This window comes from Haliotis rufescens, unplaced genomic scaffold (genome assembly GCF_023055435.1).
Source record: "Haliotis rufescens isolate VD_foot unplaced genomic scaffold, xgHalRufe1.0.p SCAF_13, whole genome shotgun sequence".
In the NCBI taxonomy this organism is placed as follows: Eukaryota; Metazoa; Mollusca; class Gastropoda; order Lepetellida; family Haliotidae; genus Haliotis; species Haliotis rufescens.
In genome coordinates this window covers 35,880,432-35,904,658 of record NW_025963813.1, presented here as the reverse complement: position 1 = coordinate 35,904,658, position 24,227 = coordinate 35,880,432, and the positions used below count along the sequence as shown (strand labels likewise).

At 42.0% G+C, this 24,227-nt stretch overlaps 2 protein-coding genes across 4 annotated transcripts; one reads left to right on the top strand and one right to left on the bottom strand.

Annotated features, from left to right (window-relative positions):
- Nucleotides 1-178: 178 nt before the first annotated feature.
- Nucleotides 179-19,810, bottom strand: LOC124117742. 3 transcript variants are annotated; one of them, XM_046479731.2, is made up of 10 exons: nucleotides 19,711-19,790; nucleotides 17,410-17,959; nucleotides 12,146-12,580; nucleotides 8,431-8,639; nucleotides 6,010-6,074; nucleotides 4,585-4,732; nucleotides 3,693-3,789; nucleotides 2,268-2,372; nucleotides 1,073-1,421; nucleotides 179-730 (listed from the first exon to the last, which is right to left on the bottom strand). In XM_046479731.2, the coding sequence occupies exons 2-9, from the start codon at nucleotides 17,896-17,898 to the stop codon at nucleotides 1,095-1,097; spliced, it is 1,875 nt and encodes a 624-aa protein (XP_046335687.2). In that variant the 5' UTR covers nucleotides 17,899-17,959; nucleotides 19,711-19,790; the 3' UTR covers nucleotides 179-730; nucleotides 1,073-1,094. The 3 variants fall into 3 exon arrangements, with proteins under 3 accessions (XP_046335687.2, XP_046335688.2, XP_046335693.2); XM_046479732.2 differs by lacking the exon at nucleotides 179-730 and having other exon boundaries at nucleotides 952-1,421; nucleotides 19,715-19,810; XM_046479737.2 differs by lacking the exon at nucleotides 179-730 and having other exon boundaries at nucleotides 952-1,421; nucleotides 19,736-19,809.
- A 247-nt stretch (nucleotides 19,811-20,057) lies between these two features.
- On the top strand, nucleotides 20,058-23,717 carry LOC124117744 (xyloside xylosyltransferase 1-like). The gene is made up of 2 exons (XM_046479734.2): nucleotides 20,058-20,626; nucleotides 22,880-23,717. Exons 1-2 carry the CDS (start codon nucleotides 20,144-20,146, stop codon nucleotides 23,549-23,551), a joined length of 1,155 nt encoding a protein of 384 aa, XP_046335690.2. The 5' UTR covers nucleotides 20,058-20,143; the 3' UTR covers nucleotides 23,552-23,717.
- The last annotated feature ends 510 nt before the right edge of the window (nucleotides 23,718-24,227 follow it).

Below are 24,227 nucleotides of genomic sequence, written 5' to 3'. Positions count from 1 at the left end.
TGAGGTCCCTATGTCCCCTAGCTACACCCCTGGTTGAGGTCCCTATTTCCCCTTGCTGAGATCCCTATGTCTCTATTTCCCCTATCTAGAACCATACCACTGAATTCAAAGATACAACAGTCTTCAAGATCCTCAAAGTTAGAATCCTCTGTCCAGAAGCAAACAACAAACACAGTTGTATTATACACATTTTATTGTTAAAAACAGAATAAATATGGCTCTATTTTAATTAAATATGTCCAAACAGAACAGCAATATTAACAAGTGTTTACATCAAGTCTTCATTTAGCGAACACAAAAATAGACACCCCCTACAACAAACTCTCGAGAGACCAGCCTCCTGCAATAGTGTCCCCACTTCAGGGCAGGAATCTAATGCCATCACACATGACAACAGAATTCAGTTAGAGAGAGCCCCTTGTCATTGCCATCAGCACAACATTCCTGTACACTCAACACTATTTGCCACCTTCAAGCATGTTAAACGTTACCTATCCCTCTACATTTGGATACTCGACATTAAAATCAAACCTGTATTCACATCACATTGTGTGAAGAGAACCAGTAATGAGTAATAATGTCAGATTTAAACTTGCATTTTTCAAACAGCAGAATTCTGTTCCCTTCATTTATGAAAGAGCCTCTAGGGGTCCAACTGATAACCAAAATGTTAAAAATTTAAGATTAAAGAAGACCCTTGATGAAAATAATCACAAGAACCCATTAAATACTGTATTCGACGTAATAAGCACCCAGGGCGCTCTCAAAATTAGAAATAAGTGGCTCTTATTAGAATATTATTTTGGTGAAAAAAAGTTTAAAGATAAATTTCGTGGTTTATGCTGACAGCCTGAAATGTTTATGTACGACAGATATATTTTTCTAGAATTTAATTGCCCTTAATTAACGGTGCATATAACACACGAGTGCGTAATCTACGCGAATCAATAAGTCTTGTGAACATTGATCAATCGGAAGGGGTGCTAATTGGGATTGTTCACTAGCCAATATATTAGCAAATACCGCCATGGGCGCTTATTAGAGCGGGGCACTTATTACGTCAAATACGGTAACTGTTTCTACATTGAGCTGTCCTATGCAACGCCTTTAGCCTGAGTCTGAGGGGCCATGGCCCTCTCCCTCTTCAGCCTCTCCATTTCATACATCATGGAGTACGTCGAGTTCAGCAGATCATTCGTGGTCTTCCGAAGTCCCTCAGACCCAGCTGACAGACTGGAGGACCCCAGGGACTGGGTGAAGTTGGCACACCCTGGAGGCCGCGTGACATTGGCGTTGGACAGGTTGACCACGGAGTCCTGGTAGCCCTTCCTCCAGGAGGGGAACATGTCGGGCCGGTGGGTGGTGGCCTGGGGGAATGCCCACTCGTACGAGCTTGCCAGTCGCTCTGCATCAGCCAAAGTCTGAAGAATGGAGTGAGTGAGTGAGTGAGTGAGTTTAATACTCATTTCAGCAGTACTTCTTTCCTATAACATCAAAATCAGATGTTCATTGGTAAAACCCACCACTTCAGAGACAATGGTTTCACCCATCACATGCACCAGCTCAGACAATGGTATCACCCATCACATGCACCAGCTCAGACAATGGTATCACCCATCACACCTACAAGCTCAGACAATGGTAATACCCATCACACCCACCACCTCTCAGACAATGGTATCATCCATCACACCCACCAGCTCAGACAATGGTATCACCCATCACACCCACCAGCTCAGACAATGGTATCACCCATCACACCTGCCAGCTCAAACAATGGTATCACCCTTCATACCCACCAGCTCAGACAATGGTATCACCCATCACACCCACCACCTCTCAGACAATGGTATCACCCATCACACCCACCAGCTCAGACAATGGTATCACCCATCACACCCACCACCTCTCAGACAATGGTATCACCCATCACACCCACCAGCTCAGACAATGGTATCACCCATCACGCACCAGCTCAGACAATGGTATCACAATCTTCATCAATACTCCATTCAGTATCAAATATTTGGTCCAATAATATAAAATATCACATAACTGATAAATTGATCCTCTGGATATAAACTACTTAAATGCCAGGACAGATTAACTATAGCAAATTTGAAAGAATCGCCACGACAGATTAACTAAAGTTAAATAAAAAAATAGCCATTACAGATTAACTATTGTAATATGAAAGAAACGTGTTTTTTTAGTAAGATAGGCGACGTGAGAGGAACAGTATGTCTTTAAGTGTGCAGTTTAATTACCGTAGCCATCTTGGATGTAATGCCATGCGTGGCGTCGCTGATGCCGAGGTTGGATGCGGCTGGCATCATGGCCGGCCGGGAGTTCTCCCACCCCAGAAGGCAGTGCTGGAACACATAGGCAGATAGTTTAACATTGATCGTGTTGTTAATACCACACTCACCAATATTTCTGATGGATGAACAGAAGAACATTTGTATTCAACATTGGCGATAACATTATTGACTATAGTAGCACATATAAGTATCTGAGAGTTTGGATGCAAGGAAAAGTTGATTTAAGTTTTACAAGATTGCTGTCTGTAGCCGAGCACTCTCAGCGCTACAACTATCTTAAGTCTGTGTTGAGTATGGGAGTAATGATCATTGTAGTGTTAAGATTGCTTTGTGCAAACGGGCCCTGTTAACATTAGTCAATAGTACCTCAATGTATGTTCTCTCTATGTTCCAAGAAGCTATCACAGTTTTCCCATAGTTGTGAATCTTACACTCCAGATGCTCTAGGAAAGCGGGCAGTGGGGTAGCTTAGTGGTTAAAGTGTTCGCTTATCACACCGAAGACCCAGGTTTTACCCGCCGGTACTATGTGTGAAGTCCATTTCTGGTGTCCCCCTGCATGATATTGCTGAAATATTGCTAAAAGCGGCATAAAACCATACTCACTCACTCACTCTAGGAAAGGCTAACATTGTCAGGCATTGTTTGAAAGCCCAAGCCTAGTGAAAAAATTGAATGTGATTTTGTTGCCAGTATCAATTTTCCTAATTAAATGAGGTCAATTTCGGAGTGTTTCTTGTTAAAACATTCTCCCAAAACAATGTATTGGAGTGAGACTGTAATATAAAATCTATCTATCATCATTTTTTTCGGGTTTTTTAAATTTCATTTTGATCAAGCATTTGTGATTATGCAAAGTATTAAAACCTGCAAAGTAGCTACCCGTATGTTCATAAGGCCGTCCTACCACTTTGTGTTTGGATCAACAATCATTAAGTTCCCAAATGTAGCTTATAATTAACAAAAATAGATGTTTTTCCTTCCGGCCAAGTTAAGTTACTGTGAAACGTTACCATGTCATTAAAACCATTTGTTTCCAGTTCTCTTCAGAAAGTGAGTGAGTATGGTTTTACGCCGCTTTTAGCAATATTCCAGCAACATCATGGCGGGGGACACCAGAAATGGGCTTCACACATTCTACCAATGTCGGGAATCAAACCCGGGTCTTTGGCGTGACGCTTTAACCATTTGGCTACCCGACCGCCCCTCTCTTCAGAAAGGTTTTGAAAAGTAATCATTTAATGTTATTTGTATTCTTACTCTGACCAGAAGCGTACAGTTTCGAAAATGTAGAAATTGAGGAAAAGAGGCTTCATACGGTCTGAATCAGGCCTCTTTATGCCGTGTCTTGTATAAGTTGATGATGACTTACCTCCCTTAGTCCACAGGAATCTGTGGGGTCGAAGCTGTTTCTGCGATGTGGCTTGAAGCGGTAGGGCGTCTCTAGGGTGGAGCGGGGGATGCTCACCCTGCAACACACGGAAAGCAAAATTGCTACAAGAAAGCAAATAATTTGTGAAACAATGTGTTTGGTCGTCATGTTAATTTTGTTGAAAATAAATCACTGAGTGACACAGTTGAGTCGCAATGATCACAATTTACAAGGCTGAAAGTGAGTCCCAGGTGTGCCCTCCAACAGATTTATTTGAACATTCTTACTGTCCGTCATACCCAAACAACTCCATGTATAGAAATAACCATGTCTACACATAAAGTGTCTCAATATATTTTATCAACAAAGTATCTTTTGCTAAATGTCATCACACATAATTTAGAGAAACAAAATACTTCTAAACAATCATCTAAGTGCAATGGTTGCCAAATTCAAGGCCTTTTCAAGACAGGAACCCTTATACAAGGCAATACTCCTAATTCAAGGCCGATTCCTAATTCAAGACAGAACTCCTAACTCAAGACAGAAATCCTAATTCAAGGCCGATTCCTAATTCAAGACAGAACTCCTAACTCAAGGCAGAAATCCTAATTCAAGGCCGATTCCTAGTTTAAGACAGAACTCCTAACTCAAGGCAGAAATCCTAATTCAAGGCCGATTCCTAATTCAAGACAGAACTCCTAACTCAAGGCAGAAATCCTAATTCAAGGCCGATTCCTAATTCAAGACAGAACTCCTACCTCAAGGCAGAAATCCTAATTCAAGGCAGAACTCACAATTCGAAGCAGGACTCCTAATTCAAGACCTTTTCAAACCTGTTTCACGATCTGAGTTTCAGGTAACATTTAAATCATCCTGTTTCTATGGTTACCTGACAAATCTCGGGTCCTCTGCTGTAGGTTTTTTCTTTGGCTCCTTCTGCTCCCCCTCCTCCTCCGTGCCCCCCTTGAAGTCCTCCAACAGGCACTTCTTGATGGGCACCGTGAACAGCCGCTCATTCACCATGTAGGGCTTCACTTCTGGAGTGTCGGAAAGTTTGTTAACAAGGAGTGCGAAAACTGTGCTAAATGCAATACAAATATCCAGCATCCTGGCCCCGACAAACCAAAGTCTGATTCTGTGATGCACGGTACAATGACAGGCTGACTACACCATCCTGTCATGTAACCTGCAGTTCTGAGTTAATTCTCTATGTTAAACATAGTACGTCTTTTCAGAAGAGTGTACTGGCATGAATAAACCAAAGGTACCGTATTCGACGTAATAAGGACCCTGCTCTAATAAGCGCCCACGGCGCTATTTGGTAAGATATTAGCTAGTAAACAATCCAAATTAACACCCCTTCCGATTGATCATTGTACACAAGACTTATTTATTCGCGTATAATACGCACTCGTGTGTTATATGCACCCTTAATTATGGGCAATTAAATATTGGAAACATATATCTCTCGTATATAAACATTTCAGGCTGTCAGCATAAACCACGAAATTTCTCTTTTAACTCTGCTTTTTTCACCAAAAAAATATTCTAATAAGAGCCCACTATTTCTAATTTTGAGAGGACCCTGGGTGCTTATTACGTCGAATACGGTAATACTGTAAATCTGGAAATTAATGCGTCTCTAAATTAATACGACTGCTGACCCCTAGCCAAAAATGTGACTCAATATCAATGTGACTCTCTCCAGTCCATACCCAGTGGAATACATATCCTTACCTTAATCCAATCAAACACAAATAGCACTGCTTATTAGCACTGAGTAAAGTACTTCTGTAATAACAATAAACAGTGTTTTCCTAAAAACAACACACAGTTTATACGTTTACTCTGTTGACTGGCATTAAGGAAGCTCAAAGGCAATAACATAATTTAACCAACAACAGTTCACTGATTGGTATGCGGAGAAGGCGTCAACAAGCTTGACACGAGTGGGTGGAACTCTTGACCACAGCAGTGATAACTCACCAGATGCCTATTGGGTAATCCCTATTCTTTGACTAACATTGTTATATACTTGTTACAACTGCTGCTCAATAAACTGTGTCTGTGTTTATATTCAAGTTGGTATTTCCGCAATCCAAAGTGTGCAGCGAGTCTTTTTGTTGGATAGTCATTTGGAGACATAAATGCGAAGTTAATTAATGCGACCAAGGACCACTCGTATTATATTCACGTTCGCATTCATTTCAAGATTTACAGTATTCAATGATTACTAAAAATAATATCACCTATAACTTTGCCTCCATGGGTTTAACATCTGCAAGAATTGCTGACTCAGCAGTGTTGTACTTACTGGTGTCCGAGATAGCCTTGGCTACCGGCGATGGCTCTCTGGTAGCTGCCAGAGACACAGGACCTCTACAATAAAACACACACACTTTCAGGATAAACGGTGAGGTGAAATGGGGTTTAACGTCGCGTCCCAGATTATTGCACTTATATAGCGACGTGCATGCATGTGTGTGTGTGTGCGTGTGGCTGCGTGTACTAGTCCGGACTGACGCCAATTTATAGTGCTAGCACACTGAGATACCATACCATGAATACCCCACTCAGACACAGTATACTGACTCCGAGCCGACCAGTCCTTGTTTTAGCTCCTTAATGCCAAGCGCCAGACAGGGTAACAACAAGTCCCATCTTTTAACGTCTTTTGGTATGACGCGGCCGGGGATCGAACCCCGGACCTTCCGCTCTCCGGGCGGACGCTCTAGACCACAGAGGTTGTCCTCAGGATAAACACTTATGATGATCAGTTGATTTAAAAATGTGATACTATATTGAAAAAATATTAGTAAAAAGGGTCTTAATGACTTGAATATCAAATGGGCAATGTATCATTGTTTATTCGCATAAGAATACATACCAATTACCACTTAGAGAAGCTGTTTTGACATGTTACATTATAAAGTTATGAATTATCCCTGATCTAATGTGTGAATGGTGAGTGAATGCTGTCTTTGTGTTGTCTTGTAAAAAAACTCCCCCCAAAATACCTGTATCTTGATTTGAGTGAGTGAGTGAGTGAGTATGGTTTTACGCCGCTTTTAGCAATATTCCAGCAATATCATGGCGGGGGACACCACAAATGGGCTTCACACATTGTACCCACGTCGGGAATCGTATTCGGGGTGACGAGCGGACGATTTAACCACTAGGCTACCCGACCGCCCCTATCTTATCTACATGGCTTTTGTTTCCTCATGTTTAGCTCTGTAGTTCCCCTGGCTGCTTGTGTGTATCATCAAAATATTGTGAAGTAACCCTGCGTATTCGATTAGCAAATCAGCAACTTATTTTGAAATTATAAATGGACATTCAGTCAACCTTGCCAAACTCCATGATGACAGTTACATCATGATCATTTGCCATCACACTTTCTTGTGGAAGTATCGTGGTATTTTTTAGTCCTATAAAGCTCTCGAACCCACACGGCACCAGTTTGCAGGGACTAAATGAATAGTGTTTTTAAATATTTATCTTAAATACCCACATGTGTAAAAACTAGTGGGTAACAGAAATTTGAATACCCAGATAGAATTACTGATACCCAATGATTTTAAAATGCATGCGTAAAATACCCACAACACCAAAAGCTTATCTGGAGCTCTGAGAGATATATATGTAACAGGGATACAGGAATAAAAAATATTAATTAAAAAAAAGAAAGATGATCAGCCCATATACCAGTATCACAAATGAGATAAAGATAATCAAGAAATTTGAAATGGTTCTGAATTTTTACCCACTGGTCCACTTCAAATATAAAACCCCAGAATCCCACAGATACTGAAGCTCACCTATATCCAGTGACATAACGCGAAGGGATAGGATGTCCCAAACCTGTTATTTTGTATAAAGGATACTACCTACAATTGCAACCAAAAGGGTTTGTTTTTTTAAATGTTACCATGGTTACTTCTCTGGACATTTTGTGATGTAAATAACAAAAAATAATACAGTCAAGTCTCGTTAATTCGACACTCGTTTATCCGACAATCGGCTTTATCCGACATATAAGATGGGGATTGATTTAATCAGTGCTATTTAGACCCGTTAAACCGACAGTCTGGCACTCTGACTCCGACACACGCCTATGAGTACACAGCCCCGTGTTTTGATGCGAGACGAGTCGGCGAGTAGCTGCATATTTCAACGACTACAGAGATAAACTTGCTTAACATTAAACAATTACTGCTTCAAATAAACAAAACAGGATTAATCACATGCCTAGATTACCTCAATCTCATTTAACTCGGATACAAATTCTCGCTACTGCTGAGGACATCCCATTACAGGTCACGTCAGAACGACCTTTCGCGAAATTACTAACAGGAAGTCAACATTAGCCACTAAGAAAGCAGCTTTCTTAAGCATTGCGGCACTCGTTTCAAATTAGCGACTTCCATTCCAGACTTTGCTTTAAAAATATTTTGAATCAGTCATACAGTTCGTAACAGTAGTTTTGTGTTAAACTTTAGAGGTTGCATGATTAGAAAACATATTCCGCTAACAATGTAACACAACAATATGATTATTTCCTTTTTCCTTTTTATTACATGTTCGTATCATTATCTATCGTGTAGTTGTCAAATTTTCAAATCACGAACGTTGATACTACCTAATTTCGTTTATCCGACATACTCGTTAATCCGACATAATCATATGCAACCCACAATGTCAGATTAACGGGACTTGACTGTACAGTACTCACTCCATGTAGACCATGTTGGAGCATTCCTCTCGGTTGACTCGCCGGAACTCCTTCAGGTCCTCGAAGTAAGCCTCCGACTCATCAATCACGTCCTTGTCATTGTCCAGCAGAGCGGCGATCCAGTCATATCCCAACATCTTCTTCTGAGATTCCCGCCGGATAACACTGGAACTGTCGGCCGAGGAACGGAAGCTCACCTTGGTTGATGTCTGCACAAGGGTGGGTATAATTAACGCTGCATTTAAAATATTCCAGCAATATAATGGAGGGGAGTACCAGATTTGAGCTTCAATCATTGTATCATGTAGGGAATCAAACTTTGGCCATTGGCATGATGAGCGAACGCTTTAACCACTAGGCTACCCCACAGCCCCTAAGACATGGAATAACGTCAAGGTAATGAAACCCCTTCATTATTATCGACTAACATCTAACATGTCCAATATACCTTGTTAAATCTGGATGCTGAAAAGACATTTTTTATCCAACTTGTAATCACATCATACTTTGCGGTGATCCCATTCCAAATTATGATTGCCAAAACCTTACAGGCTTCTTATGACGAGTGACTTGGAATAAGATGCTTGTCCCAACTCATTAGGACAATAAAGACTATCATAACACTATTACTAATTTTCCATGAACGAATATACGTCTTTACAAGTTACATAACATGTATAAGTAATCTTGCGTGTTTATATGGAAATTCCTGACATCTGATTGGCTGAATGGGTTTATTTCTTTGCAGTCATTTCTCAATGAATGTAAACCCAAAAGTCGCGTATACTGAGATGGACTATTTTCACCACAAAATGGAAAGTATTGAAATCCCAAGTTAAGGGATTGCCTTGCCGCCTTTTCCCTGGACCCACTTGCACAAATCAATTACTATAAATCTTAGATTTCGGCTACAATCCCCATCCACTTGCACAAAGTGGTTGAATTCTAAGATCATTGTAAGCTACAATCAAAATTTACTAATATATATCTAATTGTAGGTGAGGTGAAATGGGGTTTAACGTCGTGTCTAAGATTATTGCACTTATATAGTGATGTGCATGTTCGTGTGTGTGTTTGTGTGGCTGCTTGTACTAGTCCAGACTTATGCCGATTTATAGTGCTAGCACACTGATACCATGCTGCAGTTTAACATAAATACCCCACTCAGACACAGTATACTGACTCCCAGCCGACCAGTCCTTGTTTTAGCCCCTTAATGCCGAGCGCCAGGTAACAATAAGTACCATATTTTAACGTCTTTTGGTATGACGCGGTCGGGGATCGAACCCCGGACCTTCTGCTCCGGATGCTCTACCACTAGACCACAAAGGCGGTCATATCTAATTATAACTAGCATATTATATATACTGTAAACAGCTTTATTTCTGCGCCGTTAAAATATTGCGAATACCACACCAAAGACAATACTGCGACGAGATATTTTTGCGAGTTGCCGTGTTGAGATGACCTCTCGATTACCAAACAATAGAAAGCTTATCTCCGAAGCTAGTTAATCTGAGTTGGCCGGAAAGTTCACCGGAAGGGATTGCGACCAATTATCAAATACGATTATTGACTCAACTCAGAGTCATGACCGTGAGTTTGACTGCAAACAAAATTGTGGACAAAATTGCAAAGAACACTGACGCAATCAAGCGAGGTTGGAAGAAGGCAGGATTACTGTGAGGCAACAGTGACACTGACTGGTCTGTTTACACCGTCATTTGTGATCTATTGTGTGACCATTCTGCATTCATTTGTGTTTTTAACTTATAGAGTAACTTGTGGTTCTGGTTGATGATTTCAACATTTGATGACGTGTTGCAATGAATAAAGTATGTATGTATTATTTATACTTATTTTTGCGTTTTTAATTTTTGCGATTGAGTCTCGTTCGCAAAACTCACAATAATAAAACGGTCTCAAAAAGTTCCCTGTTTACAGTATATCATGTTGTTCCACCTGTCATACACCTGAGGAAGGGGTAGGAAGTAATCCCAAAACTTTGTGTTTGTATAAATGAAGAACTTGGCATCCAAAACATTTCTTGCCATAATCCTGGTTCGCACTGTAGTTGGGAGTTACTTCCCTTTGCACATACGCCAGCAAGCTCCTTCCCAGCGCGTGACACCTTCGTTACACTCTCGGTAACATCGCTGCCATCAGTGTGGGCACGGCCATTACAAGAAGAGCTTGATACGCCAGCAAGCTCCTCACAGCGATAGCCTGTTCGCCGAGCTCTCTATAGTATCGCTGCCACAGTCAAAACTACCCACTATGATAGGTGGCCGCAACCATGCTTGGAGTTGAACTCGCAACTGAATGACCGTTATGTTTACAAACAAGTGACGACTGTCGTGAAGCCGAATACACTTACCCCTGCTAAATTACTTTCCTTGGTTGTCAATTTGAATTTCTATTTCATTAAAACTATCATGTTATTGATATAGGAAGAATGTAAGGGAGAAGTTGGTTGATTTTCCGTTAGTCTGCAATCTCGAAACCAATCTGATCATTAAAACAACAAAGTAAAATTCATCTGGAAAACATGGTCATTCGTAAACCTTTTCAAATTGAAATATGACGGCATTCCCAAATACATAAACAAAAGTATAAACGTTACTACATATGGGGTTGGAGGGCAAATTTCAAGATTCTTGTAATGGCCGCGCCCACACTGGTGGCAGCGATGTTACCGAGAGTGTAACGAAGGTGTCACGCGCTGGGAAGGAGCTTGATACCCCAGCAAACTCCTTCCCAGCGTGACACCTTCGTTACACTCTCGGTAACATCGCTACCACCAGTGTGGGCGCGGCCATTACAAGAAGAGCTTGATACGCCAGCAAGCTCCTCACAGCGATAGCCTGTTCGCCGAGCTCTCTATAGTATCGCTGCCACAGTCAAAACTACCCACTATGATAGGTGGCCGCAACCATGCTTGGAGTTGAACTCTCAACTGAATGACCGTTATGTTTACAAACAAGTTACGACTGTCGTGACGCCGAATACACTTACCCCTGCTAAATTACTTTCCTTGGTTGTCAATTTGAATTTCTATTTCATTAAATCTATCATGTAATTGATATAGTAAGAATGTAAGGGAGAAGTTGGTTGATTTTCTGTAAGTCTGCAATCTCGAACCAATCTGATTTTACAGACCACAAAGTAAACTCATCTGGAAAAAATTGTCCGCCGTCAACCTTTTCAAAATGAACAATGATGGCATTCCAAAAAAAATAAACAAAGGTATGAACGTTACTACATTTTGGGGTTAGAGGCCAAATTTCAAGATTCTTGTAATGGCCGCGCCAACACTGGTGACAGCAATGTTACCGAGAGTGTAACTAAGGTGTCACGTGCTTGGAAGGGAGTTGATACGCCAGGAACGTTAATTGATCCAAACAATCTATCTGTTTTCAATCAAATGATTGTTTGTCATTAAAGTGAGTGAGTAGAAATTTGTGTCAATAATAACACACAGTAATACACTGAAAGAGTGAGTGAGTGAGTATGGTTTTATGCTGCTTTTAGCAATATTACAGCAATATCACGGCTGGGGGGCACCAGAAATGTCAGGAATCGAACCTGGGTCTTCGGCGTGACGAGCAAACGCTTTAACCACTAGGCTACCCGACCGCCCCATACACTGAAAGAACATGAGAAGGTTTTGTTATGCCCCAAGGGAGAATATTCACAGAAACAATTTAACACTGACCTTGTTTCTACTGCGTGAAAGCGTTGTATCATTGCTGGTGAGTACGGACCTGGGTCTCGTCACCGTCTCTCGGACAAACCCCGCCATCTCCTTGTTGTTGCCTTCATCCACCAATTGCTTGGCGTACGTCACTTCCGAGTCCATCGCGGCAGATGGCACCCCTGACCCTCCGTCTCCCTCTTCAGGTAACCCGCCCCGCCGGTCTTCCCACCGGATATCTTCCCATCGCGTGTCCCCAAACCTCACACTGTCGGACTTTCCAGCCCTCCACTCATCATTGACTCTCCGGTCGGAGACGTCCTGGAAAACTTCCTCTGGGGACTGGTTGAGAGCAGATTTAAGGAAGGTCATGTCGTCATCCATCACGTCAGAGTAGCTGAAGTTGAGGCGGTCGCCGGTGTCAACATCTTCGGAGCTGCTGAGTCTGCTGTCAACCTGTTACAACAATCAAATATTCATGTCGATTGTTGTAGGTACTGCATCCCAATCTCATTAAAATCAGATCATAGTTCTTGCTGCCGCTAAACAAAGATCTGAGGACACCCCATTACGGGTCATGTCAGAACGACCTTTCGCTGAGTTTGACCGACCTCTGAAATGACTAACAAGAAGTCGACATCAGCCAATTAGAAAGCAGCTTTCTCGAGCTTTAAGGCACTCATTTCAACCGGGCGACTTCCATTTCAGACTACGCTTGAAAAGTAGGTTGACACAGTTCTCGATTAAAATTTTGAAAACTGAGATTGTATGGCAGTGCTTCCCACATACTGTGCAATGCCTCCTCTTTTCAAATGTTTATCCCACGGAAGTGAGAGATAGACAATAATTTTGACGGAATCTGTCGTATGGGCCATAACTGTCTTTCGGAATACCCCGTGTTTACGTTTTCAAGGTTGCATGATTAAAAAACACATTCATGTCACCTTCATGATCTGGTAAGCGAAGCTTTGATTGGTCAGATGAAAGGTCGCCCTGACATGACCAGTAATGGGATGTCCTCAGATCTTTGTTAAGCAATAGCGGGAACTAAGATCTGATTTTAATGAGACTGTACAGCATCCATGTTAGGAATGAGGGGTTGTCCTGGTCTTCTGAAGTATTTGACTCAAGGGACAAGGAGGGCTGGGACAGGTAACTTGGCTATTCGGGTGGGGTGGGTACTGCATCCATGTTAGGAATGAGGGGCTGTCCTGGTCTTCTGAAGTATTTGACTCAAGGGACAAGGAGGGCTGGGACGGGTAACTCGGCTACTCGGGTGGGATGGAGTGGGTACAGCATCCATGTTGGGAATGAGGGTTTGTCCTGGTCTTCTGAAGTATTTGACTCAAGGGACAAGGAGGGCTGGGATGGGTAACTTGGGTACTCGGGTCGGGTGGGTACAGCATCCATGTTGGGAATGAGGGGCTGTCCTGGTCTTCTGAAGTATTTGACTCAAGGGACAAGGAGGGCTGGGATGGGTAACTTGGGTACTCGGGTCGGGTGGGTACAGCATCCATGTTGGGAATGAGGGTTTGTCCTGGTCTTCTGAAGTATTTGACTCAAGGGACAAGGAGGGCTGGGATGGGTAACTTGGGTACTCGGGTGGGATGGGTACAGCATCCATGTTTGGATTGAGGGGCTGTCCTGGTCTTCTGAAGTATTTGACTCAAGGGACAAGGAGGGCTGGGATGGGTAACTTGGGTACTCGGGTCGGGTGGGTACAGCATCCATGTTGGGAATGAGGGGCTGTCCTGGTCTTCTGAAGTATTTGACTCAAGGGACAAGGAGGGCTGGGATGGGTAACTTGGGTACTCGGGTGGGATGGGTACAGCATCCATGTTTGGATTGAGGGGCTGTCCTGGTCTTCTGAAGTATTTGACTCAAGGGACAAGGAGGGCTGGGATGGGTAACTTGGGTACTCGGGTCGGGTGGGTACAGCATCCATGTTGGGAATGAGGGGCTGTCCTGGTCTTCTGAAGTATTTGACTCAAGGGACAAGGAGGGCTGGGATGGGTAACTTGGGTACTCGGGTGGGATGGGTACAGCATCCATGTTTGGATTGAGGGGCTGTCCTGGTCTTCTGAAGTATTTGACTCAAGGGACAAGGAGGGCTGGGATGGGTAACTTGGGTACTCGGGTCGGGTGGGTACAGCATCCATGTTGGGAATGAGGGTTTGTCCTGGTCTTCTGAAGTATTTGACTCAAGGGACAAGGAGGGCTGGGATGGGTAACTTGGGTACTCGGGTGGGGTGGGTACAGCATCCATGTTGGGAATGAGGGTTTGTCCTGGTCTTCTGAAGTATTTGACTCAAGGGACAAGGAGGGCTGGGATGGGTAACTTGGGTACTCGGGTGGGATGGAGTGGGTACAGCATCCATGTTGGGAATGAGGGTTTGTCCTGGTCTTCTGAAGTATTTGACTCAAGGGACAAGGAGGGCTGGGATGGGTAACTTGGGTACTCGGGTGGGATGGGTACAGCATCCATGTTTGGATTGAGGGGCTGTCCTGGTCTTCTGAAGTATTTGACTCAAGGGACAAGGAGGGCTGGGATGGGTAACTTGGGTACTCGGGTGGGATGGAGTGGGTACAGCATCCATGTTGGGAATGAGGGGTTGTCCTGGTCTTCTGAAGTATTTGACTCAAGGGACAAGGAGGGCTGGGATGGGTAACTCGGGTACTCGGGTGGGATGGGTACAGCATCCATGTTGGGAATGAGGGGTTGTCCTGGTCTTCTGAAGTATTTGATTCAAGGGACAAGGAGGGCTGGGACGGGTAACTCGGGTACTCAAGTAGGGTGGGTACAGCATCCATGTTGGGAATGAGGGGCTGTCCTGGTCATCTGAAGTATTTGACTCCAGGGACAAGGAGGGCTGGGACAGGTAACTCAGCTACTCGGGTGGGGTGGGTACAGCATCCATGTTGGGAATGAGGGGTTGTCCTGGTCTTCTGAAGTATTTGACTCAAGGGACAAGGAGGGCTGGGATGGGTAACTCGGGTGGGATGGGTACAGCATCCATGTTAGGAATGAGGGGTTGTCCTGGGCTTCTGAAGTATTTGACTCAAGGGACAAGGAGGGCTGGGATGGGTAACTTGGGTACTCGGGTGGGGTGGGTACAGCATCCATGTTTGGATTGAGGGGCTGTCCTGGTCTTCTGAAGTATTTGACTCAAGGGACAAGGAGGGCTGGGATGGGTAACTTGGGTACTCAGGTGGGGTGGGTACAGCATCCATGTTGGGATTGAGGGGCTGTCCTGGTCTTCTGAAGTATTTGACTCAAGGGACAAGGAGGGCTGGGACGGGTAACTCGGGTACTCGGGTCAGGTGGGTGCTGAGTAAGACCCGGTTACCCACAGGACTATCCAGACCCATGGTTAGTCACATGATATATTGTTTAATGACAAAAATGATCTAGAAGTCCATGCTTACACTACAAGTCACTAATATTTGCATTTCTTTCTGACTTTTACATGTTTTGAATAAAGATAAAGCAACTTCAGTGAATGCATGACCAGATTGTTTTATACGTGTACATCTAAATACATTTTGCCAAGGCTACCGTCAAGCTATTCAGAATCGGACAGTTTGTACCCATCTCCTGAGACCTACAGTGGGTACCTGGGTAGTAAATTTGGACTCATCCCAGCCCTACTGGGGACCCCTAAATGCTCAACATTAGAGATATGGCAAAGATCCATTGACTTTCAAGCTTAATTTCGAACACTGCACGACTCGCTTTATCATGTTTATGTTTATTATGAATATCATCATTTCCATGACTGAGTCATCATGATAATACCTGCCATCATCTCACCATGCTGTTATAGCGTGTTAACTACCGGTGTATAAAAACTGACAAGTTACCATGGTAACATTGAGTATAGAATCATCAGAAGATTAGAATACACAACAGTTACTGGTCCAACTATCAGTCAAAGACCTGGGCCCACTTGCACAAAGCGATCTTAGCGCTAAGATGATCTTAACTCCCATACTTTAACATAGGGTTACAATAGTCTTAGCGCTAAGATCGTTTTGTGCAAGTGGGCCCAGAAGTCTATCATGCCTGTGGACAGAGCTCCAGAAAACATTTTGAGCAATTGAGTTTTTACACCATGGTTTCTATTTTAATGGGGTAATTATAGTGTTCATTGGGTAACCAATATTATTTCACTAATCTATTCATCACTCTGTCATGTCTGTTGGGTATTTCCCAAAATAAGTAAACATTTTAAGCTTAAAAAAAATGAAGTAATGTTTTAGATGTAAAATACTGTTCTAAATATATAGGCTTGACTGGGAAAGTAAATTAGCTCGTAATTGCGTTTCGGAAATTAGCTCCTCTGAACGCATGCTGAAAAAGCTTCATTTGGTATTTACACGTGCTGTTTTTATACATTTGAGTTTTTCATTTAATGCATGTTTCTGTTAATTGAAAATAATTGGGTTTTGAATATTTTGGGGGTGGGGTCATTTTACGCAAAGACACTGCTTATCTGTAGCTCTGTATGGATCAATATGAACACAGGCATGCTAAGTATTGGGCCAGGGGAGCCACTTTTTTTCAGGGGCCAAGGCATTAAAAATCATGTCATTTTGTTTGTAAGCCTGACTGGTGAGACTGCCCTCTATTTGTCAGAACTAAGAATATCTTTGTCTCAAACAATTTTCATTTGGAATATGAGATGTTGAGGTATTCACTTGATCAAGTCGTGTAGGTCACTATGCACAGGATTACAGTACATGACCCCTTTGTTTGGGCGGTGACCATGGTGATGCTGGGATGTGTTCATGTGATTTGTTTCTAGAAGATGGCATCTTCATTCAAGAGCATTTCTACATGTGAGTGAGTGAGTGAGTGAATGAGTGAATGAGTGAATGAGTATGGTTTTACACTGCTTTTGCAATATTCCAGCAATTTCATGGCGGGGGACAACAGAACTGGGCTTCACACATTGTACCCATGTCGGGAATCAAACCCGGGTCTTCGGTGTGATGAGCAAACGCTTTAACCACTAGGCTATCCAACCACCCTTTTCCACATATGGTCAAAAGAAGAAGGTAAAAATGCATAGTGTGAGATAGGATAAGTTTAAAAATCATAAAGCGCATTTCCATATAGGATCGAAAGAAGAAGGGAGAATTGGATAAGATGAGATAGGATCAGTTTAAAAATCATAACTTTGATGATTCCAACGACATTGACTAGGTTATATTAACAAGGGCTCACTGCATTCATGGTATTAGTCACTCTCAGTTACTGTAATTATTGTCAAGAACATTCACACCTTTACATTTCTGTCAATGAGTTCTCTCCTCCGCCGTGTCCTCGGCGTCGTGGTGTACCCACAGGAGTAGGTCTGTCCACTTGCCGCATTCCCGTCAGTGGTGTAAGAGGGCTCTGCTGGGACATCTCTACCAACGCCTGAAAACCCTTCACTCCCTAAACTCCCAACATGTCTCCTACTTGACGTTTCATTCAGTAAACTGTTGGCCACTTTGGTATATGAAGGTCTTGTCTGGTTCCCATTATATCTGGAGCCTGAATAGGAGGTCTGTTCCTCTCCTCTGTCTGTGGACCGGACTACACTTCTCAGTTTGTCTCTTGCATACTCGGGCTTGAGATCACTGCGGTGGTTGTACAGGTTGTTTGATGATGGCTCCTGATGAGTAGATGATGTACCCGGTATCATCACCTTCAGTTCACTTTGCTGGAACTTGAGTCTCTGCAACAGGCCCTGACACTGTCGACGCAGTTCTTCATCCCTCGACGCCATCACTGGCTGCTGCACAAGATGAGAATACACAGGCTCAGATGGTTACTAGACTTTCTTGAAACTGGAATGAAAAATACATCCAAAGTTAATTCCTTGTCAATGTTATTACGGTTTTATATTGTTCTGATGATAAATCACAATAATCCATCAGTTACTGCTGTTATTGTTAACACAAACTCAGTTATAAAGTTTTGAATGGGCCTTTGATGATGGAATATTTCTTTTCATGACATGAGTTGAGTTTTCATGTGTTGTATATAACATCATACAACCTAGCTTTTGAGATATGGATCCTTATAAAGCATAGTTTTACCATGGTTACAGCCTTAATATGGTGATGCATATGCACATATTGCATAACAAGTATCTACTGTGGTCCATAAATATTAATGATAATTGTATTCAAATTTATGGTGGAGCAATCTTGGTAGATGCAACCCAATGTTTCTCATGCTTCATGTCATCCACAATTGTGCAACTTTTGCACAATTGTGCAACTTTTGCAGTAGTGCACTTACTAGGCACACCTTTTCAGGTTTCAATTAGCGCTGCATCATGTGCATGGAGGACCGAAATTAATCAGGCTCTATCACACTTAATTAGTGCTTGTTTATCAAGTGATTTGCACCCAATTGTTTACCTTTATGCGCAGTAGGCATTTTCTCTGCGAAACTCTAAACTTGATTAAAATTGTATAGATTTCCCTCAAATTACATTGGATCAATTTGATAAAAGAGACACTCAACCTATACCCTACCCTAAGGATCATAAAAGGGTGCCTAAACCTTAGGATATTGAAGGGTTGTTTTCCTGGAAAGTGGTCCCCAAACCAAAGGATTGTGAAGTAGGTATTTGATCGGAAGAAGGGAAACTTAACCATATTGATCATAAGTGGTATCCAAGGGCTAAGGATAGAGTCGGTGTAACCTACCCTAACACAACTAAAAGAATGTTGGTGGTGGTATGTACTAAAAATTTTAAGCATTATGCTGTCAATTTAATTAAGCAGGGTAGGTAACTCTATACTGCTCGTAAACACATATGCTCGTCGATATTGGATGTCGATATTTGATGTATTTAGCATTGCACAAGCATATAAAACCTTATATAGAAAAAAAACCCTTACAAATATTACTTCATAATACTATAGATCTAATGCCAGGATATTTATACCCTACATTTATCAGTGGTGGGTTTTTTGGCATATACAAATGCATAAGTAAGATGTGGCTGCATGCATTGACAGTACGAAAACAGTTAAAGTCATTATTGTTAGTTTATGTTGCAGTCCATCTCAGTCTATAATTCGTGTACATTCTCGCAAGCAATAAACCTCGAGGGATTGTGAATTGTCGTGTCGTGCATAAATATAAACTAAGGAACGAAAAGGCACATGAGATCTGTGAAGTGAGAGCCAGAGCCGGCAGCCTGACATTAAGCGCTTTGTAAGCTGTGCCCGGTAAACTGTATTGTTGCCCACTTTTCTAGTTATCAACCATTTGTAGTAGACTGTAACTTTGATCAATTTGCTTTTCCATTGAGAGAACTTGTGTAAACATGGCAAACACCAGTGCTGCGTTGTGTACCGTTACTACAGGTAAAGGCACTTCTTATTGTGTTAGTAAAAGACTAGTACAGGGGTTCTTACTCCAAAGGCGTTTCAAGAAATCACATTCGAATATTTACGATGATCAATTTCACAACAATTCGTCTATTATTGATTTTAACTTATCCGTGAAACCTACATTTGGTGATTTGACATTAATATAACAACATCTGATTCACATAATTACTGAAATTTAAGTGTTATACCTACAAATTCAAATATAGTTACTTCCTTTCGACAAGCACTGACAGGCCACAGGACAGCGCCATTTTCTGAAATTTGTTTACATCACGTGATGTGTTGGCAACCCTGATTGGTTAAAATGAAACATACAAAACATGAACCCCATTTCGAAATGTGGACACATTATCGCATTTTCCTTCTCCATTCATGAGATATTTAGTGATATTTACTTAATAGTGAAATAGTATAAAGGTGAATACCCTTTATAAATTAAATCAGCATATCCCAACATGTCTCTAGATTATAAGTTACAATATGAACAGTTGTTCGTTTTTATTTTCTAAGAAAAAATCTTTGTTGATATGATTGATTCCGCTGGTCGGTGAAAAGATTACGAGGCTCACAGTCACACAGTGCTGTGTCGTTGTCGTGTAATCAGTTTGCCGATGTGGCACAATGTCGACCCTTTCAAGATTCTTTCCAACTAAACCATTAAGTCTCGTGTTGCTATGTGTCATCTTAGTGGGCGTCGTCTTTCTGTATTACAACAGCGGACAAAATAACTCATTTACACATGAAAACAAACAGTTTTACAGAAATAATGTGCTTGAAGAGAAGGTAAAATCTTTGAAAGAAGGCCGAAAACAGGAACAGGTTGAAGAAAATAATTCCCTTTTAACAGGAGAACTCACAAAAGAAGTTGAAGAAAAGAATACACTCCCATCCAGTGACGGAGATTTGCCTGATGAAATAAATGTCATTATCACATTTACTAACGCTCAATCTAGTCCTTCTCTTCAGAGGAAATTTACAGTTACTGTAACATCAATGCTGGCTGCAACATCTGCACCTGTAGCTCTACATATCCTGGGCGACATAGAAAGTCAGAAGCTAGCTGCATCCATTATGAAGGAAAACGTTAAATCAACCAACTACAGGGTAATATATTTTATACATTTTTAAAACATCTGCTCTAAGAGAGACAATTACATCAAAGATTCTTAATATTTGATAACCATATCTTCCTAATTATTTTGTGACAGAAATATTTTTTTTAAATTGTTCCTTGTTCCTTACTAGATATGGTCCATGATAGCTTTACAGTGTTCCTTCCTACACTTTTCTGTCACAAAACCGCCTAACAAATTATTAAATACTATGTCATTTCATGTACACTCGTGAATTCAACGTTTTACACCCGGAGCTGTTTCCAGTTGGCGCCTTATCTGCTCATTCCTTATCGATCAGTATCTTGTACATTTCGGAACTGACAAGTTTTCCAATTGGAGCCAGATAACTCGCAATTGTCTGTAGACAGAAATCACAAAACACCATAGCTGTCCGTAACCTTGTTTCGCCACTTTCCGTTCATTTTTGTGACAGTTTGAGCATGATTAAGTATATTTGCACTCAGTTTAATAGTGTGGTGTAGCTCAGTCAGTTATCGTGTCGAGCTAAAAATCCGAAGATTGCAAGTTCAACATGTTCAAGTCCCGACTGATTCCCTAAAAAATTGGTTGCTTGTCTCACAGCAGAGATCGTCCTCACGAGAAGTTGTACTGAATTCTAAAGGTGCTCAAATACATACTACAGGCTTGTCAATAAGAGGTGGTTGATGTGATTTGATACCTCTTATTGACCAGTCAGAATCAGATATTGTCCAAATTCATTGTAGAATAAGGATTGAATAAGGAAGACTTGTTTATTCATGTATAATACACACTTGTGTGTTATATGCACATTTAATTATGGGCAATTAAATTCTGGAAAAATATATCTGTCGTGTATAATACACACAGACTTTTCTTTTGTATCATTTCAGGCTGTCAGCATATACCACAAAATTTACGATCTTTTAACTGTTTTTTTTTTCACCCAAATTTTATTCTAATAAGAGCGCCCTTTTTCTAATTTTCAGAACGCCCTGGGCGGTTATTATGTCGAATACGGTATTTTCAATGTGATTTGGCTGAAATAGTTGATCATCACATGACTGCATGCATTGATGCAAAACATTTTAGGTTTTTAGGCTCACTAACACAGGGGGAAACTGTCTGGACAGGAACTTTTAACAACTAGGAATTCTGGGTTATGTTTCTTGGGTGAAATAATGTCCCGAGCCTGGACATATTATGTCACTCAGAGGAAGGGCTCTTTGTCATTCCCAGCATTGAATGTTGTCCTAATCGCAGTAATCAAGGTGAAATGAGATATATTTAATGAAGGTGAGGTGAGGTGAAATTGGGTTTAACGTCGCGTCCAAGATTATTGCACTTATATAGCGACGTGCATGCACGTGTGTGTGTGTGTGGCTGCTTGTACTTGACCGGACTGATGCCGATTTACAGTGCTAGCCCACTGAGATACCATGCCGCAGTTTAACATGAATACCCCACTCAGACACAGTATACTGACTCCGACCCGACCAGTCCTTGCTTTAACCCCTTAATGCCGAGCGCCAGACAGGGTAACAACAAGTACCATCTTTAAACGTCTCTTGGTATGACGCAACCGGGGATCGAACCCCGGACCTTCCGCTCTACCACTAGACCATTGAGGTGGTATATATTTAATAAAGATACCTCAAACCAGTTCCAAATTTATGATGATAAGGACCATGCACAGCCATCCCTAAGATGACAATCCCACAATGTTGCCATGGTGAACTTATCTGCTAACTTCATAAGGGAAACACTGCAAACTTCTGAACAGTTGGACCAAGTTTAGAGTCTTTGACAAAATATGTTAGAAAAACATTTTATATTATTTATTATCTTCTCTTATGTCAAGTTTCAAAGCCCAGTATTTACAGTCTTGAGATTTGGTTGTCTTCATTGATTCAAAATTGCGAAATTGTTTCCACTGGATGCCCATGATTATCTCCATCATTATCGATTCTGACCGGTGAAGATCAGGAGTAGAATAGGTCTTCAGCAACCCTTGCTTGCTGTAAAAGGCGACTATGCTTGTCGTAAGAGGCAACTAACGGGATCGGGTGGTCAGACTCGCTGACTTGGTTGAAACCTGTCATTGATCCCAATTGCGTGGATCGATGCTCATGATGTCAATCACTGGATTGGCTGGTCCAGACTCGATGATTCACAGACTGCTGTCATATAGCTGGAATATTGCTGAGTGCGGCCTTAAACAAACAAACAAATTATCAATTCTTAGCTCTTGATTCTTTTACAGATGGTGCACCTTGACATTGAGGATATCACACACAGGCTCCATGATATCGTGAAGGACATGCAGAACAAATTCAGTGGCCAGAAGTCGTACTACCATGATGCATTGTTCTTCATGTCTATCGCTATACACAGAGTGCTTCCCACGGACATTCACAAAGTCATCATGCTAGACGCCGATCTGAAGTTCCATGGAGACATCAGGAACCTGCATGCTCTGTTCGATGAGTTCTCCGACACGAATGTGATGGGGATAGCCCACGAGGCCCAGCCAGTGTACCGCCACCAGTTCTACCAGTACAGAAGCCAGAACAAGGGGACGCGCGTCGGAGAGCCCCCACCCAATGGCCTGACAGGATTCAACAGCGGTGTCCTTCTCCTTGATATTGACAGGATGAGGTCATCAACTGTCTACAATTCTCTCATCACAGCTGAAGTGGCTGAACAGCTGAAGACGAAGTACAGCTTCAAGGGTCATCTCGGCGATCAGTGCTTCTTCACTCTTCTGTCGTTGGAACATGAGGAACTATTCTACGTTCTTCCCTGCAGTTGGAACAGGCAGCTGTGCACATGGTGGAAAGGGAAAGGATACGACGATGTGTTTGATCTGTATTTTAAGTGTGAAGGTCATATCAATATTTATCATGGAAACTGTAACACAAAAATTCCAGATTGATGCTCATCCAAGATTCATACCCAATAGCTTGAGGTGCATGCCACAAAGTGATGACTAGTTTATGTCTGTGTTGAAGTGTGGGATTTGGGAGGTTAATGCACTTAGATTAAGAGATCCTAGATCCTTGACCTGGTTGGTTGGTTTGTTGTTTTTCGCCGCACTCAGCAATATTCCAGCTATATGACGGCGGTCTGTAAATAATCGAGCCTGGACCAGACAATCCAGTGATTAATATCATGAGCATCGAGCCGCGCAATTGGGATACGATGACATGCATCAACCAAGTCAGCGAGCCTGACCACCCGACCCGGTTAGTCGCCTTTTACGACAAGCATGTCAAAGGCTATATTTCCTGTTACCCAATAGGCACAAGCCTTGTGTCTTAGAGCACAGACAAATCATCTCCCATGAATAAGAACATACACGTATGAGGTGACCACTTCTCGCAAACAACACTTTTCACTTTCCCGTCAATACCTCGATCCTACGTCCAAGGCATCTGTGTAATTCTCAAAGTATTTGCAGCTCGAGCAGCTGTTGTATGAATGTTGTGTTTGTTGTAAGACATGATCAGGGTATAGCATCACATGAACCCATTAGACTGGAGCATTTAGCTGTGCTCTATAAATCAAAAGAATATGTTGGTAGCAGAATATTAAGAAAAGCCCACTTGCAC

Excerpts from the sequence above, each read along its gene's own strand:
- LOC124117742 (XM_046479732.2), bottom strand. The coding sequence starts at position 17,898 with ATGGCGTCGAGGGATGAAGAACTGCGTCGACAGTGTCAGGGCCTGTTG. Across the intron at positions 6,075-8,430 it reads TCCAACATGGTCTACATGGA|AGGTCCTGTGTCTCTGGCAG; the intron begins GTGAGTACTGTA and ends GTTTTATTGTAG. Across the intron at positions 1,422-2,267 it reads TTACATCCAAGATGGCTACG|ACTTTGGCTGATGCAGAGCG; the intron begins GTAATTAAACTG and ends TCCATTCTTCAG.
- LOC124117744 (XM_046479734.2), top strand. The coding sequence starts at position 20,144 with ATGTCGACCCTTTCAAGATTCTTTCCAACTAAACCATTAAGTCTCGTG. Across the intron at positions 20,627-22,879 it reads TTAAATCAACCAACTACAGG|ATGGTGCACCTTGACATTGA; the intron begins GTAATATATTTT and ends ATTCTTTTACAG.